The sequence below is a fragment of the Dasypus novemcinctus genome, chromosome 2 (genome assembly GCF_030445035.2).
Source record: "Dasypus novemcinctus isolate mDasNov1 chromosome 2, mDasNov1.1.hap2, whole genome shotgun sequence".
In the NCBI taxonomy this organism is placed as follows: domain Eukaryota; kingdom Metazoa; phylum Chordata; class Mammalia; order Cingulata; family Dasypodidae; genus Dasypus; species Dasypus novemcinctus.
The window spans coordinates 78,416,228-78,431,093 of NC_080674.1; the positions used below are offsets into that span (position 1 = coordinate 78,416,228).

Below are 14,866 nucleotides of genomic sequence, written 5' to 3' on the forward strand. Positions count from 1 at the left end.
TCCTGCCTCTTGTTCATATTCACTGTCTGCTATCTGTGTCTGCTCGTCTTCCCTTTATGAGGCACCAGGAACAGAACCTGGGACCTCCCACATATGAGAGAGGTGCTCAATCACTTGAGCCACCTCAGCTAACCTGCTTTTTTGTGTCTCTCATTGTCTTTCCTCCTTTCCTTGTTGAATCATCTTGTTGCATCAGCTCTCCATGCCTGCCTGTCATGCCAGCTCGCTGTCTTGCTCATCTTCTCCAGGAGGTACCAGGAACCAAACCTGGCACCTCCCATGTGGTAGGTGGGAGCCCAATTGCTTGAGCCACCTCTATTTCCTGTTTTGTAGTTTTTACATACAGGTCCTTTATGTCCTTGGTTAAGTTTATTCTTAAGTAATTAATTCTTTTAGTTGCTATTGTAAATGGAATTTTTCCCCTGACTTCCTCCTCAGGTTGCTCATTAGTATTGTGTAGAAACGCTACTGATTTTTGTGAATTAATCTTGTATCCTGCCACTTTGCTGAACTCATTCATTAGATCTAGTAGCTTTATTGTGGATTTTTCAGGATTTTCTAGGTATAGGATCCTATCATCAGTAAATAGGAAAGTTTTCCTTCTTCCTTTCCAATATGGACATCTTTTTCTTTTCTTGCCTAATTGCTCTAGCTAGATCTTTTAATACAATGTTGAGTAACATTGGTGACAGTTGGCATCCTTGTCTTGTTCCTGACCTCAGCAGGAAAGCTTTCAGTCTTTCACCTATGAGTACAGTGTTAGCTATGGGTTTTTAGTGTATGCACTTTATTGTGATGAGAAAGTTTCCTTCTATTCCTGTCTTTCAGAGTATTTTTTATCAAGAAAGGGTGCTGTATTTTGTCAAATGCCTTTTGCATCAATCAAGATGATCATGTGTGTGTTCTTTGATTTATTAATATGATGTACTTCCTTGTGTTGAACGAATCTTGCATACATGTGATAAAACCCAGTTGATTGTAGTGTAATAATCATTAGATAAATTGGTCTAAAATTTTTTTTTCATAGTATCTTTTTCTCACTTTGGTATTAGAGTAATGTTGGCTTTATAGAATGAGTTTGGTAGTGTTCCCTCCTGTTAAATTTTTTGGAAGAGTTTGAGCAAGATTGGTATTAAATATTCTTTGAATGATTGCAAAAATTTACTTGTGAAGCCATCTGGTCCTGAGATTTTCATTTGGGGGGTGTGTTGATGACTATTTCAATCTCTTGTGATTGGTTTTGTTTTGTTTTGTTTTTCAAATTCTACTCAATTTATTCATTTTTTAAAAAATATGAGGTCCCCATTCACCCCCACTGCCCGCACCTCACCACTCCCCCCACAGTAACACTCTCCCCCATCATCATGACACATCCATTGCATCTGGTGAGTACATCTCTGGGCATCGCTGCACCCCATGGCCTGTGATCCACACCATAGCCCACACTCTCCCACGTTCCATCCAGTGGGCCATGGGAGGACATACAATGTCCGGCAATTGTCCCTGCAGCAACACCCAGGACAACTCCAAGTCCTGAAAATGCCTCCACATCTCTTTGTGATTGGTTTTTGAGGTCTTCTATTTCTTCTAGTTTCAGTGTAGGGTGATTGTGTGTTTCTAGGAATTAATTCATTTTATCTACCTTGTCTATTTTAGTATCATACAGTTGTTCATAGTATCCTCCCATGATTTCTCTTATTTCTGTGGGGTCAGTAGTGATGTCCCCTGTCTTATTTCTGATTTTATTAATCTGCATCTTCTTTTTTCTTTGTCTTCTAGCTAAGGTTTTTCATTTTGTTTTGTTTTTTTTAAAGATTTATTTATTTATTTATTTCCCTCCCCTTCCACCCTGCCCCAGTTGTCTGTTCTCTGTGTCTATTCGCTGTGTGTTGTTCTTTGTCCGCTTCTGTTGTTGTCAGCGGCATGGGAATCTATGTTTCTTTTTGTTAGTCATCTTGTTGTGTCCGCTCTTGGTGTGTGCGGCACCATTCTTGGGCAGGCTGCACTTTCTTTTGCACTGGGTGGATCTCCTTACAGGGCACACTCCTTGCGCGTGGGGCTCCCCTATGCGGGGGACACTCTTGTGTGGTAGGGCACTCCTCGCACACATCAGTACTGCGCATGGGCCAGCTCCACACGGGTCAAGGAAGCCCAGGGTTTGAACCGTGGACCTCCCATGTGGTAGGTGGACACCCTAACCACTGGGCCAAGTCCGCTTTCCTAGCTAAAGTTTTGTTGATTTTGTTGATTTTGTTGATCTCAAAGAATCAACTTTTGGTTTTGTTGATTTTCTCTGTTGTTTTCTTGTCCTCAATTTCATGTATTCCTGCTCTATTCTTTGCCATTTCTTTCTTTCTGTTCACTTTGGGATTATTTTGCTTCTCTTCTTACAATTCTTTTAGGTGTGCAGTTAGGTCTTTGAGTTTAGCTCTGTCTTCTAAAATGTACTCACTGAGGGCTATAAGTTTCTCTCTCAGCATGGCTTTCACTGCATTCCGTAGGTTTTGATGTGCTGTTTCCTCATTTAATTTGTCTTGAGATATTTACTGATTTCTCTTGCTATTTCTTCTTTGGCCTGCTGGCTGTTTAGGAGTATGTTGTCTTCTCACCATTTATTTCTGTATTTTCCCTTTTTCTACCTGTTACTGATTTCTAGCTTCTTTCCATTATGATCAGAAAAGGTGCATTGTATAACTTTAGTCTTTTAAAATGTATTGAAACCTGTTTTCTGCCCTAACATATAGCGTATCCTGGAGAAGAATCCATGAGCACTTGAGAAGAATGTATATCCTGCTGTTTTGGGGTACAGTGTTCTATATATGTTTGTTAGGTTTAGTTCATTTATTGTATTATTCAAAATCTCTGCTTCTTTGTTGATTCTCTGTTCAGATGTCCTACATAGTGATAAAAGTGGTGTACTGAAGTCTTCAACTATTATTATAGAGATATCTGTTTCTCCTTTCAGTTTTTTCAGTGTTTGTATTTTGAGGTACCAAGGTTAGGTGCCTAAATATTCATTACTGTTATTTCTTCTTGGCAAATTGCCCCTTTTACTAATATATAATGACCTTCTTCATTTCTTATAATCGTTTTACATTTATAATCTATTTTGTCAATATTACTCTAGCTCTTTTCTGGTTACTCTTTGCATGGAATATCTTTTTCCAACTTTTCACTTTCAGCCTATTTCTGTCCTGTGTCTAAGATAAGCCTTCTGTAGAGAGCATAAAATTGCCTTATATTTTTTATCCATTCTGCCAGTCTGTGTCTTTTCACTGGGGAATTCAGTCCATTAATACTCAGTGTTATTACTGTAAAGGCATTACTTACTTCGTGCATTTTATCCTTTGACTTTCTGTTGTTATATCTTACTATTGTCAGTGTTTTTACCCTTTTAGTTACCCTTACTAATAATCATTTCTATATTCCAGGCCTCTCTCCCCTGTCTTTTCCTTTCAGGCTGTAACACTTCCTTTAGAATGTCGTGTAAATACAGTATCTTAGTGGCAAACACTCTGTTTCTGTTTATCTGTGAAGACTTTAAACTCACTCTCACTTTGAAGAACATTTTTGCCAGATAAAGAATTCTTGGCTGGCAGTTTTAAATTTCAGTATCTTAAATATATCATAAGACTTCCTTCTTGCCTCCATGGTTTCTGATGAGAAGTCAGCACTTTGTCTTATTAAGCATCCCTTGTATGTGATGACTTGTTTTCTCTTGCTGCTTTCAGAATTCTCTTTTTTCTCTGGCATCTGACATTCTGAATAATAGGTGTCTTAGAGTAGGTCTATTTGAATTCATTTTGTTTAGAGTCCATGGATATTGATATTTATGTTTTTTATAAGGGTTGGGAAATTTGGGGCTATTATTTTCTCAAATATTCTTTCTGCTTCCTTTCTGTTCTCTTATCTTCCCAGGACACCCATATCTCATGTTTCTGCACTTTGCTCTGTCATTCAATTTCTTGAGATCCTGTTCAACTTTTTACGTTCTTTTTTTTTTGGTCCTCCTGAATTTTCAAGTTAGGTGCCCTGTTCTCCAATTCACTTATTCATTCTTCACCCATTTCAAATGTTGTTAAATGCCTCTACTGTATTTTTAATTGTATCCATTGTACCTTTTATTCCCACAAAACCTGTTACTTTTCTTTGCAAGCTTTCAAATTCTTCTTTATGCTCACCCAGTGTCTTCTTAATATCCTTTTAATTCTTCAGCCATATTTTCCTTCAACTCCTTGAATTGATTTAGATGATTGACGGGCTGCTCGCTCCCTGAGGGGTCGGGGGTCAGCGGGGGTAGATGGAGGGGCTGGCATGGCCGACGATGATGCTCTAAGACCCAGGCGAGGAGTGGGCCAGAGCGGGGCTTCTAAGGCGTGGGAGGACGCGTGGTAAGGAGAGACCACGGAGACAGTCTGGAGTGCAGAGCAAGTCTAATTTATTACGGAAGTGCAGGGGTTTATATAGAGAATGAGGAGGGCGGGGGTAGAGCAGGAGGAGTGATGGTTACGGGGCGGCTGGGGGTTGGCAGAAACTCGTGAGCGGACTTGTGGTCTTGTGTCGTTAGCTGTTACTAGGGAAGTGGGCAGATTTTAGGTTAGGATACAACAGATGATTTTTGTGAATATTATTGATTAGTTGTCTTAAATTCAGTGTCTAGTCAGGATTTTTTCATTTGTTTCCTTTGTCTGGGCCATATCTTCCTGTTTCTTAGGAAGGCTTCTTAATTTTGCTGCTGTCTAGGCATCTGATTATGTTGTTGAGTTTACTCTGGTGGCCCATTTCTCTCTCTTGCCTAATGGTTTTGTTTCATGTTGCTTCTTTGATTTTTGGTTCAGCTTATTCTAAATCTTTAAAATTGCCTTGCTTAAATTATCAAAACAGTGCCTGGGACTCACTAATGGGGTGCGGTCCAGATCCACGGGGGCCTGGGGGTAGGGGTATGAGAGACTCCAAAAGGTGCTTTTTTTCTTTCACTTTCCCAGCCTGCCAGCTCTTTGGTGGACCTTTCCTTTCCATGGAGGTGACTCTTTCAACTTCCACTTGCTTGTGTTTATGGACCAGTTAGAGCTATGATTCAAAGCAAGGCCCTGCCGTCCAAAGGCACCAAAGAGAAACCTCACTCAGCCCTCTGTCACACCCTCCCTCTTTCCAGGGAGGACAACATCCCACTCCCCTCTCGGTTGGCTGACCTCTACCCTAGGTTTTACCAAGGCTGTTTGCCTTGAGGGTGAGGGATGGGTACCATTCCCAGCCACATGGTTTTCATTTTGGCCTCTTCTTCTCTTAACCACCCCCTCCCTGTCCCCCCCCCCCCCCAAATGTATGCAACACCCTCCTGGTCTGCAGATCTGCAAAGCAGCTCCTTTGGACAGCTGTCCTTCCTCTGTCATTTTTGGAGGAGAGTTGAGCCTGTCAATCTACTCCAACACCATCTTTCCAGAAGTCTTCCCTTCTGTGTATTTTTTTAAATTTCCTTTCTTTAGCTCTTTTCTCACCTTCTCCCTGAATAGTGGGGAGACCAGAGGCATAGGGAAAGTCAGGGGGCTTTGAAGGTATTCACCAGAGAAAAGCTGTCTACTTCAGAGGTTGGAAATATGGGTCCGCATGCTCATGAATGCATGTAAGTGGGAGAGGAAGGGACTGAGACTTTCTCTGGCCAACTTAGTTGAAGGAAATCTGAAAAATATATCCTTCAATATGGCCTGTTCTTGAGGTAAAGGAAAGTGATCAGGTAGTTTGGTTTGGAGTTTTGATTGTTTTCCTACTTAACAGTTTACTAGCCATATAATTAGAAAATTTTGCACGATGTATTTTTTTTATAAATTAAAAAGACATTTTCCCCACTCCTAAGTAGGATTGTTCTTAGATCTGTTCCCTTATTTTTTTAATTTCCTTTTTTCTGATTTCAGCATCTCTCATTAAGTAATAACATTCATGTAAGAAAAGTGCTCAATTTCTTGTATATGCTACACTGAATAATGTGGTATACTTACCTATAAGAAATGTAATAAAATAATTTAGGGATTAAGTAAAAAAAATCCTACTTTCCTTCAAGTGCTGGACTTGAGCCACTCATGCTCAGTGTCCAGTGGCTGTTTAATGTTTCTTTGATGAATAACAATGCATATTTCACTATTACAGTTTTAGTATTTGATTACTGCTCACTCACCATATGTTTTAAGAGCCTGTTGCACAGCAAGCTCTGTATTGGGCACTCTGAACATTAAGATGGAAACAAAGGACAGCCTCTCCCTCAAGGAGATTGCTTCGTGATTTCTACACACTGAACACATGTGATAGAAGATTTTTATTAATGCAATGTGAAGCAAAAGTGTTTTCATAATTAACAAGCTTGGGGAGGCATTCCATTCCCTTGCGTGTTTTATTTTCCTGTGATTTTTTCATAATAAAGTTTACCCAACATTTGTTATAAAGGGCCATAAGTGCCTAGTATTACCCAATGTGTTGTTTCTCATACATGTAAACAAGTGTTTTGAATACCTTGATGACTTTTATTTCACCTTACCCACTAGTTGTCACATATAGCAGAATTACCTGGGGGTAGGAGCAACTGCTAATTTCTCTGATACTTTAAAAAGTAATTGTATATGTCTTATGCATTATCTTTGCTTTATTTTCAGAGATTTATGGAGAATAATAACATAATTGCTTGCTATAATGAACTGATTCAAATAGAACATGGGGAAGTTCGTTCACAGTTCAAATTACGGTATGTAGAAAAAGAAGACGGTAATACAAAGTTAACAATCTTTAGAAAAACTCGTCTGTCTTCAGGTTATTGTTCATAGGTTTATAGCTGAATACCAGGAATTTTGAAGCCGTTAAACAGATAATGGTAGCTGGCAAACAGCAGAATCTCTACTGGGAACCCCTTGGTATAATGAAATAAATTGGAAGCATTTTTTTCTTTTGACAGTGGGATTCCATTATTTGCAGCACTTTTAAAATTATACCCTAGGAAAAGTATTGTTTAATTTTTGCACAATTAGACCCATATTAAGATAGCCTTTGAGGATTAATTTTTACTTACTGCTTTCAATATTTATAAATGCCTACTTGGAATTTTATGAACAGGGGCAAAACCTATTTATTATACTAACAGTAATAATTGCCATGTTACCACAATAGCAGTTCATGAGCTCTGTTTGTGACACGGATATGCAAGAAGTATCTTCAAGAACCTGACTGTAAGCCCCTTACAGGTATAGAGTCCTTTAAGAGCAGGCTTCTGCCTGGTGCCACTTGTGAGACGGGAATCCCATTATCTGTCTGCTGGTCAGAACTCGAGGCAGTGTGATGTTCTGCTTTTGAGACACCTTGGAACATCAGAGTGCTGGGTCATGCCTGGTTTGGCTCAGGCTCCACTCTAGCATGCTCTCACTTCCCGGGTTTCTTCAGTCTACTCTCCTTGAGTCAGAGGTCAGGGGAAGGAGGAGCTCTTCTCTACCCGCGGTCTCTGGGGGGGCTGGTCCCAAACAGCTTGCAAGCTGGGGTGTGTCAGGAGGGTCCCCACACAGCTTCTCAGGCTAACAGGCTCGACGCAGAATACGTAAGATAGCATCTCACTGTAATGTTAGAATTCTTATCTTGATGACTCACTTTCTATCTAAAGAGAATGTAATTCTTTTTACATTTATTTTTTTTTCCATTCATATTTTTTTTTATTGACTTTGTAATAATATTACATTAAAAATATATATGTGAGGTCCCATTCAACCCCACCCCCCTACCCCACCTCTCCCCCCCCCAACAACACTCGTTCCCATCATCATGACACATCCATTGGATTTGGTAAGTACATCTTTGGGCACCTCTGCACCTCATAGACAATGGTCCACATCATGGCCCATACTCTCCTCCATTCCATCCAGTGGGCCCTGTGAGGATTTACAATGTCCGGTGATTACCTCTGAAGCACCATCCGGGGCAGCTCCATGTCCCAAAGACGCCTCCACCTCTCATCTCTTCCTGCCTTTCCCCATACCCATCGTCCACCATGTCCACTTTTCCCAATCCAATGCCACCTCTTCTATGTGGACATTGGATTGGTTGTGTCCATTGCACCTCTATGTCAAGAGGAGGCTCAGATTCCACCTGGATGCTGGATGCAATCCTCCCATTTTCAGTTGTAATCATTCTAGGCTCCATGGTGTGGTGGTTGTCCTTCTTCAACTCCATCTTAGCTGAGTGTGGTAAGTCCAATAGATCAGATTGTAGGTGCTGGAGTCTGTTGAGGCTCAGGACCTGGCTATCACATTGTCAGTCCAGAGATTCAAATCCCCTAAATATATCTTAAACCCCAACATTAACTGCACCTCCAGCACATTAGCATGAAAGTCTTATGAAGGGAGATCCCATCTGAGTCCAGATTCATCACACATAAACACATTTCCAAAGAGGGGCCATCTGCCCTGGTAGTTAACCCCATCGGCCATGACCATGACTCCCATGGGTCTCTTTAGCCCTCAAAGGAACCAATATCTGGGGGTTGTATCTGCTTTATCTGTCTCTCTGACTCTGCTCAGTTGTGCATGAGGGCAATCCTTCTGCCAGCCTCCAGACTCTTTTTTAGAAACTCGTAGCCATATAAACTCATTTCTCCTTTCCATTTCCCCCTTACTTTAGGTCAAACAGCATTTTAAAGTCATGGTATTTTATGTAGACATGGATATTCTGCTGATCCGCATTGAACCTTCCGTATAAGGTCATTTTCCAGTTGCATCATCAGTTGGTAGTTGATAGTGGTCCCTCGTTGCCAGGGAGGCTCATCCCCGGGTGTCATGTCCCATGCTGGGGGGAAGGCATTGCATTTACATGCTGAGTTTGGCTTCGAGACTGGCCACATTTGAGTAACATGAAGGCTGACAGGAGGAAATTCCCAGGCACAATGTTGCTCTAGGCCTTGTTCTTATTTTAGGTTTATCAGCTCACAAGCATAGTCATTAGCATCAGGGGCTCACTGTTGAACCCTCACTCCCTCCCGGTCCCCGCCGCTGTACCTGGGAGACTGTCGCTGCTCCCTTAGGGACCACAACAGAGCACCACTGGCCAGGAACCCAGTACCTCCCCTGCTCTGCCACCCTCTGTCCCTTGGAAGCAAAACAAATTGACATGAACCTCAAGAAGCAGCTTCCTCTGGAGATCCTCCTGGCTAGGAAGGTTATTTTTTGGTGAATAAAGAGTTTGAATAAATCAGGTGTGAGGATAAACCGGTGGAAAAATACTCAAAAGAATACCAAACCAGTGGGAATTCAAATATTTTAACAATCTTTGCTGAGGAATATTGCCAAACACTCTAAATGTACAAATAAATTAAGTCTCTCAGTTTCTTTTATCTGTATGTTTATTACCTTCAAGAACCTCATACAATTTTTCCTAAAAACCACTTCCCCTTTACTTCAGTAATTTATACTTTTAAATGATGTACGTTAATTCTTTTTATCCCTTGGAGTTCCTATTGTTTTTAATTGAGGGTAAAAAAGACTTAGTAACTTTATTTTAGGTGTTTTCACAATAAATAGTATTAGAAAAAGAGGAATTTCATTTTGGTTTAATATGCTATCTACAATAAAAGTTAAGAGCACATCTTATTGCTGTGATAGGCAATTCCCTCATTTTATTTTAAATAAATGCTTTGTTTTCTAGGCAGCATTAAATGTGATGGTGCCTTTAGATGCCAGGAAGAGCCCTAATAGAGATTCTGCAGTGCACACCAGGCTTTGCTAGCTCAGGGAGATTAGGGGTGCTTTATTCATGTTGAGCAATGGGGAAGACAGGGCTGGCAATTTGAAATAAACATCCCCAGCCAACACAAGGGCATGAAGAAAGGGCTTCAGTTATTGTTCTGATGAATCTGCTTAGAGCCAAGAGGATGAAAACTTTTCAGGATCTCTTAGATTCAGATTTTTTCTGGTTTCTTAATACCTAACCTTATAAAAGTCTTATAACTTCTCACGCTCACTGTTCAGGGGCATTGGACCCACTGTAGAGGTGGTGATGAAAGGCTCAAGTTCTTATGCAAATCTATGTGAAGTTGGTGAATTGACTTGACCCAGGAGGACAGTGGCTTCAGGAAGCACCCAGACCCCTTACCCTCTACACCGCCTTAGGCTTGGCTGTAAAGAGCTTTCCTTCCCAGTCACCGGCATGAGAGCAATCCCTGTAGCAGGGAACAGGAAGACAGGAGTTTTGCATAAGAGAAGTCCTGTGGTTGATTTCTTCTGTTACTCTTTGGCTGGATCTACCTCAACCTTATCCAAGTTCTCTCCCTCTTTTTAGGAGGTCAGTGGGGTGTATGGTCTGGATATCCTTGGGTGTGCTTTACCTGGGCCCAGCAGGTGGGGGGGCAATGACTCATCCCATGAACTTCCCCCAGCATCTTAGAGCACTCAGGGACATCTAGAGCCTCTACCTGCACTGAGGCAGGCAAGCAACTCTGTCATTTATTGCAGACTGGGAAAATGAGGCTCTTTATTATACAATGCCAGAATAATTAGAGCCTAATTACATAAGACTTCTTCCTACAATTCTGCCCTCAGCTGCAGCTAAATATGTAACATCACTAGCACTCTGCAAGGACAAACTGTTCTGCAGGATGATGTTGAGTGTGGAAGGTGTATGCTTTTGTCCAGATCTTCATGTATGGTCATGACCACATTTACTTAACAACAGCAAAGGGATATGTGATCGAACAAAAGATACTATCTAATTTTAGAAGTCCATTGGGTAGAATAACCATTAAGTGTATAATAAGAATTAAATCACATTTCTGTTTTGATGAATTAACTTTATGGAACAGGAGAATCCATGAAAAGGGATTCTCTTGGGTATTTTAGGCCAAATAATCCTTTCTCTCTTCTAATATTTTGATGCTTCTTTATCATGAAAAGAACTATCTTGTCCAAAATAAAGATAGAGTTTAGCTATTTGTCTCGAGTTTGACTTGATCAATACAGAATGAGCTGTTGTTTCAATAATTGGTCAGTCTGATATCTCTCATCTGGTAGTTATTTTACTCTGTCTTAAGACAGCTGCAGTTCTTCATTTTGGAAAGAGTAAAAGTTTCTGATGGGCAAAACTCTGCATTCCACGTAACAGTAAATCCCTCAATATTAGTAGACATTTGTAGAAAACACTTTGTTCTCACATGGGCTTCTGCATGACAGCATGGGGTAAAGGAGTGGAAACTGAGCCATGATGTCTTAAAATAGCTGCCTCCGTTTTGCATCACTGCCGAGGGGTGCGTGCCAACTGGTAGCAAGCCCGTGGTCCTCTTGCCCATCCACTGCTCATCACCACCACTCCTCCCGGACTCCTGCTGGGATGTCGCCTTGTGTTCAGAGTCTTTTTCAAGCCCCCGTAGATCCCAGTCCTGCCCTTCCTCCCGGTTGCCTTGGTGTGTGTGTATTTGTGTGTGTGTGTTTTGTTTCAATAGATTCTAGACTATCTTAGACACAGACCTGGAAGATCAACTCCAGCCACAGTTGACAGAGGAAAACACTGAGTACCAGAGCAGAGCTTGACTTGATCAGTGGTGGAACACTGGAGTGGAATCCAGTCATGCTTCCTAGTCTGTTGTTCTTTGCATCCCACCCCCATAAACCACCATGTAACTTGTAGACTTTATTCCTGTACCCTTTTAATGTTTGCCTTTTCCCTCTGGAGTTCCAGGGGCTCTTGGAATGGGCAGGGGAAATTGTTACATTGTCCATATTTCATGGGTTTCCACATCTATGTTACCCTTCCCTTGTGCTTCTTTTTCAAATTTTCCCAATTCTTAACCTCAAAGGTACAAAAATAAAGGCGTATGAGGCACAGAGGTACATGATTCCCTAGAACAGATTCTCCTGCATGAATAATAATTAATACAAGCATTGAAGTTCTCAAACTTTAGGAATATGACTCATATCGATTACCTTATCTTGCTTTAAGTTATCATTGATGGTTTATAGAAAAAATTTTCAAGCACAGGTCAACATTATAATCCAGCAGTTTTTGTCACTGGGAGGATATAATCTGTGGTCCTACCAATATCCTTTCATCTCAACTGTTGATAAGAATTTGCCTTGTCCCATTGGGGCTTTATACTAATTGAAGATTTTATGCTTTGTGGACAATCATGAATGTTTAAGAGGTAACGTTTGGAGGATGGATCTAAGATCTTGTCCAATATAATGACCGTCTCTCGAATTGACAAAAACAATTCTCTGAAGTACCTGTTTATGTAGTTGGAATAGGGTACTTTAGAGGAAGCACTTGGACTGGAGAAGAACTTATCGTTTGATAAAACTCTATTCATTAGGGCTTATTTATCCAGCTAAGTTAATGAATTAACCCACCTAGAATGTGTGTTTTCTCTACATAAACTTGAAATGTTTTTGAAGACGCAGGTCTAACTTCCGGAGGACAGTTGGTGCCCTGGGACCCTTTGCTCTGGTGCTGAGCTGGGGCCTGGGTCCAGATGTCTGGAAAATACTTTTGATGAGACTGGCCCTTTTTTGCCCCTTTAAGAGAGACAGCGTGGTAACCGCTTTGGTAACAGTGTTAAAGTCCTCTTTTAATCTTAATTCTTATTTTAAATGTGTTTACAAATGCAGCATTGATTACAGGATACTATATATTTCAAATAAGGTAGACTGGAGCAATTTAATAAGAAAATAAATGGCAACCAGAAGGAATTTCAGGCGAGTTAGGTTTATAATTGGCTTACCCGCATCACAATGACCTCTCTTCCCCTGATAGCTTCATCCCTGCAGCCATTAGAATGCCATCATTGCATTAGCTAAAATCCTTCACTCCACCTATGGGCTACCTGGCTGCTAGTAAATGTGACCAACAGCCTTTGAAAGCTGTAGCGAACTAAGAAATATTACTCTGTGATCTTACAAATACTAATAGTTTCATGTGTTGAAGTCTTACATTGTCCTTGGCTCTTTGAGAAATGCTTCATAAAAACCATCTGTTTTGATTCTTAGAACAACCTATGAAATAAATACTATCCTCACTTTACAGATGATGAAACTGAGGGCCAGAGTAGACAACAAGTTACCCAAAGTCCTGTAACTGGCAAAATACGAATCCAGAAGATTTCACCCGGTGTTCTCTGCCCTCACCCTTACAAACACATCAAAACAAGATAGCAAAGTTAGACTGTCTTAAACCCACAACTTCTCTAATAAAGAAAAATGGTTAGACTGCCTTTGTGAGTAGAAAAGATAAATAACATTTTAAGACTTTGTTTTATAAAAAGAAACATTAATCTAGCAAATCAACCTATTTTTATTGTAATGTGCAAGAAAGCCTTAACTGGGAATCTTTAAACAGCCAGTACAAATAACAAAGCTGTTGTAACTAGTACATTCTTGTGTTGGACAGTAAATAACTGTACTGGAGTTGCTCTAGGGTTGGAAATTAGTTAAAATTAGAGCCAAGAAAATGAGAGTCTGATCTGAGATATTCCAGATGTACAGGGAAGCTCACTGGGATCAGTATGGTCTGCACCTGGAGGCCCACATAGGTACGATTGGCCAGGCCGGGGGAATTCTGCCATACTTGCCCCTCAGCATGCCAGTATGTGTGATTAGAAGCAAAGTATCATAAAGCCTAATTATCTGAAATCACAAAAGTAAGAAAGGAGAAAAATGTGTGTCTATTACAAAAGACCAGAATGCCTCATCCAATTTGGGCCCATTTTGGTTCTCCTAATTGATGGGAACTTGACTTCTCCAAGGCCACCACAATGAATGAAAGAGAATTTCATTCATGTATGGCACAGAGGACTCCAGTGGCCTCTTGCCTTTGTTCTCTGGGGCTGGTGTTAAGGTTTCATCAGGCACACTCGTCGCTCATTCCGTGGGCCATGAAGATTTTGATGAATTACAAGTCTTGTCTTTGTCTCATAGGCACAGAAATATATGCTGCTTTTTATTTGTTTAGTTAGAAAGGCCAAGTTTTTTTCTCAAAACATATTCATATAAAAAGGTAAATGGTAGTATGAATACTGAGAACTGTTTACTTTGATAAATTAACAGATGGCATGCTAATGGTTTTATCTTGCAGAACTAACAGCAATCTTTTGCAACTTCTAGGGCCTGTAATTCAGTGTTCACAGCATTAGACCACTGTCATGAAGCCATAGAAATAACAAGTGATGACCATGTGATTCAGGTATGAAAAACTTTATATCTTTGGATGTCACAATAGACACTTAAAGAATGTGCCACCCTATTTCAAGAACTTTCCCGTAATTCTCACATTTCAGAACATTTGCTTTGGAGAAAGGAAAATCAAGGAAAAAGCACAGGAAAGGCTCTGAGTGTTAGATTTTCAGTAAAGAATAAAAATGTCTTCATTCTGATCAGAACTTGGGATTTCTTTGAAAGGGACGGGGTAAATTGTTTGGCCCATCCCTGAAGACAGCTTTTACACAGAAGTAAATCAGAATATAGCAGAAAGGTTTATAAATACCCATGGGAACAGAATATTTTCAAAGATACTTATTTACCTGCAGCTGGTCTTCTAATTATAAAGCGCTCTTATGTATGAAAGCCATTTTGCTAAGGAAATGTATATTGTAGACCAATCTTTGTTGAAATAGTCTTAATATATTTGTTGGAAGAGGATCTGTAATGTATACTTACAATACGTACTTAGTGGTGGCCTGCGGTGGGTTTGCACCTGCCGTCGTCATTAGCGTGGCAAAGACCATGCTCAGCCGGGCGGCTCTGCCCAGAGCCCACGCTCAAGGGCGAGAACTCCAACAGCTTCCCTCGCACACCCTCTGGCGCCTGCGCAGACACACAGCACTCGCCGACTGATCAAGACTATCAGGAGCCCTTCGTGC

General features: G+C 40.7%; 1 protein-coding gene across 5 annotated transcripts in view; it reads left to right on the forward strand.

Moving 5' to 3' along the window:
- Nucleotides 1–14,866, forward strand: part of PDE8B (phosphodiesterase 8B) — a 347,153-nt gene that overhangs the window by 218,048 nt on the left and 114,239 nt on the right. For all 5 annotated transcript variants that reach the window (XM_058275154.1, XM_058275158.1, XM_071208674.1 and 2 more), the window contains 2 exons: nt 6,645–6,733; nt 14,112–14,190. In XM_058275154.1, the coding sequence (XP_058131137.1) occupies nt 6,645–6,733; nt 14,112–14,190 (168 nt within the window). The remainder of the gene's footprint in view (nt 1–6,644; nt 6,734–14,111; nt 14,191–14,866) is intronic.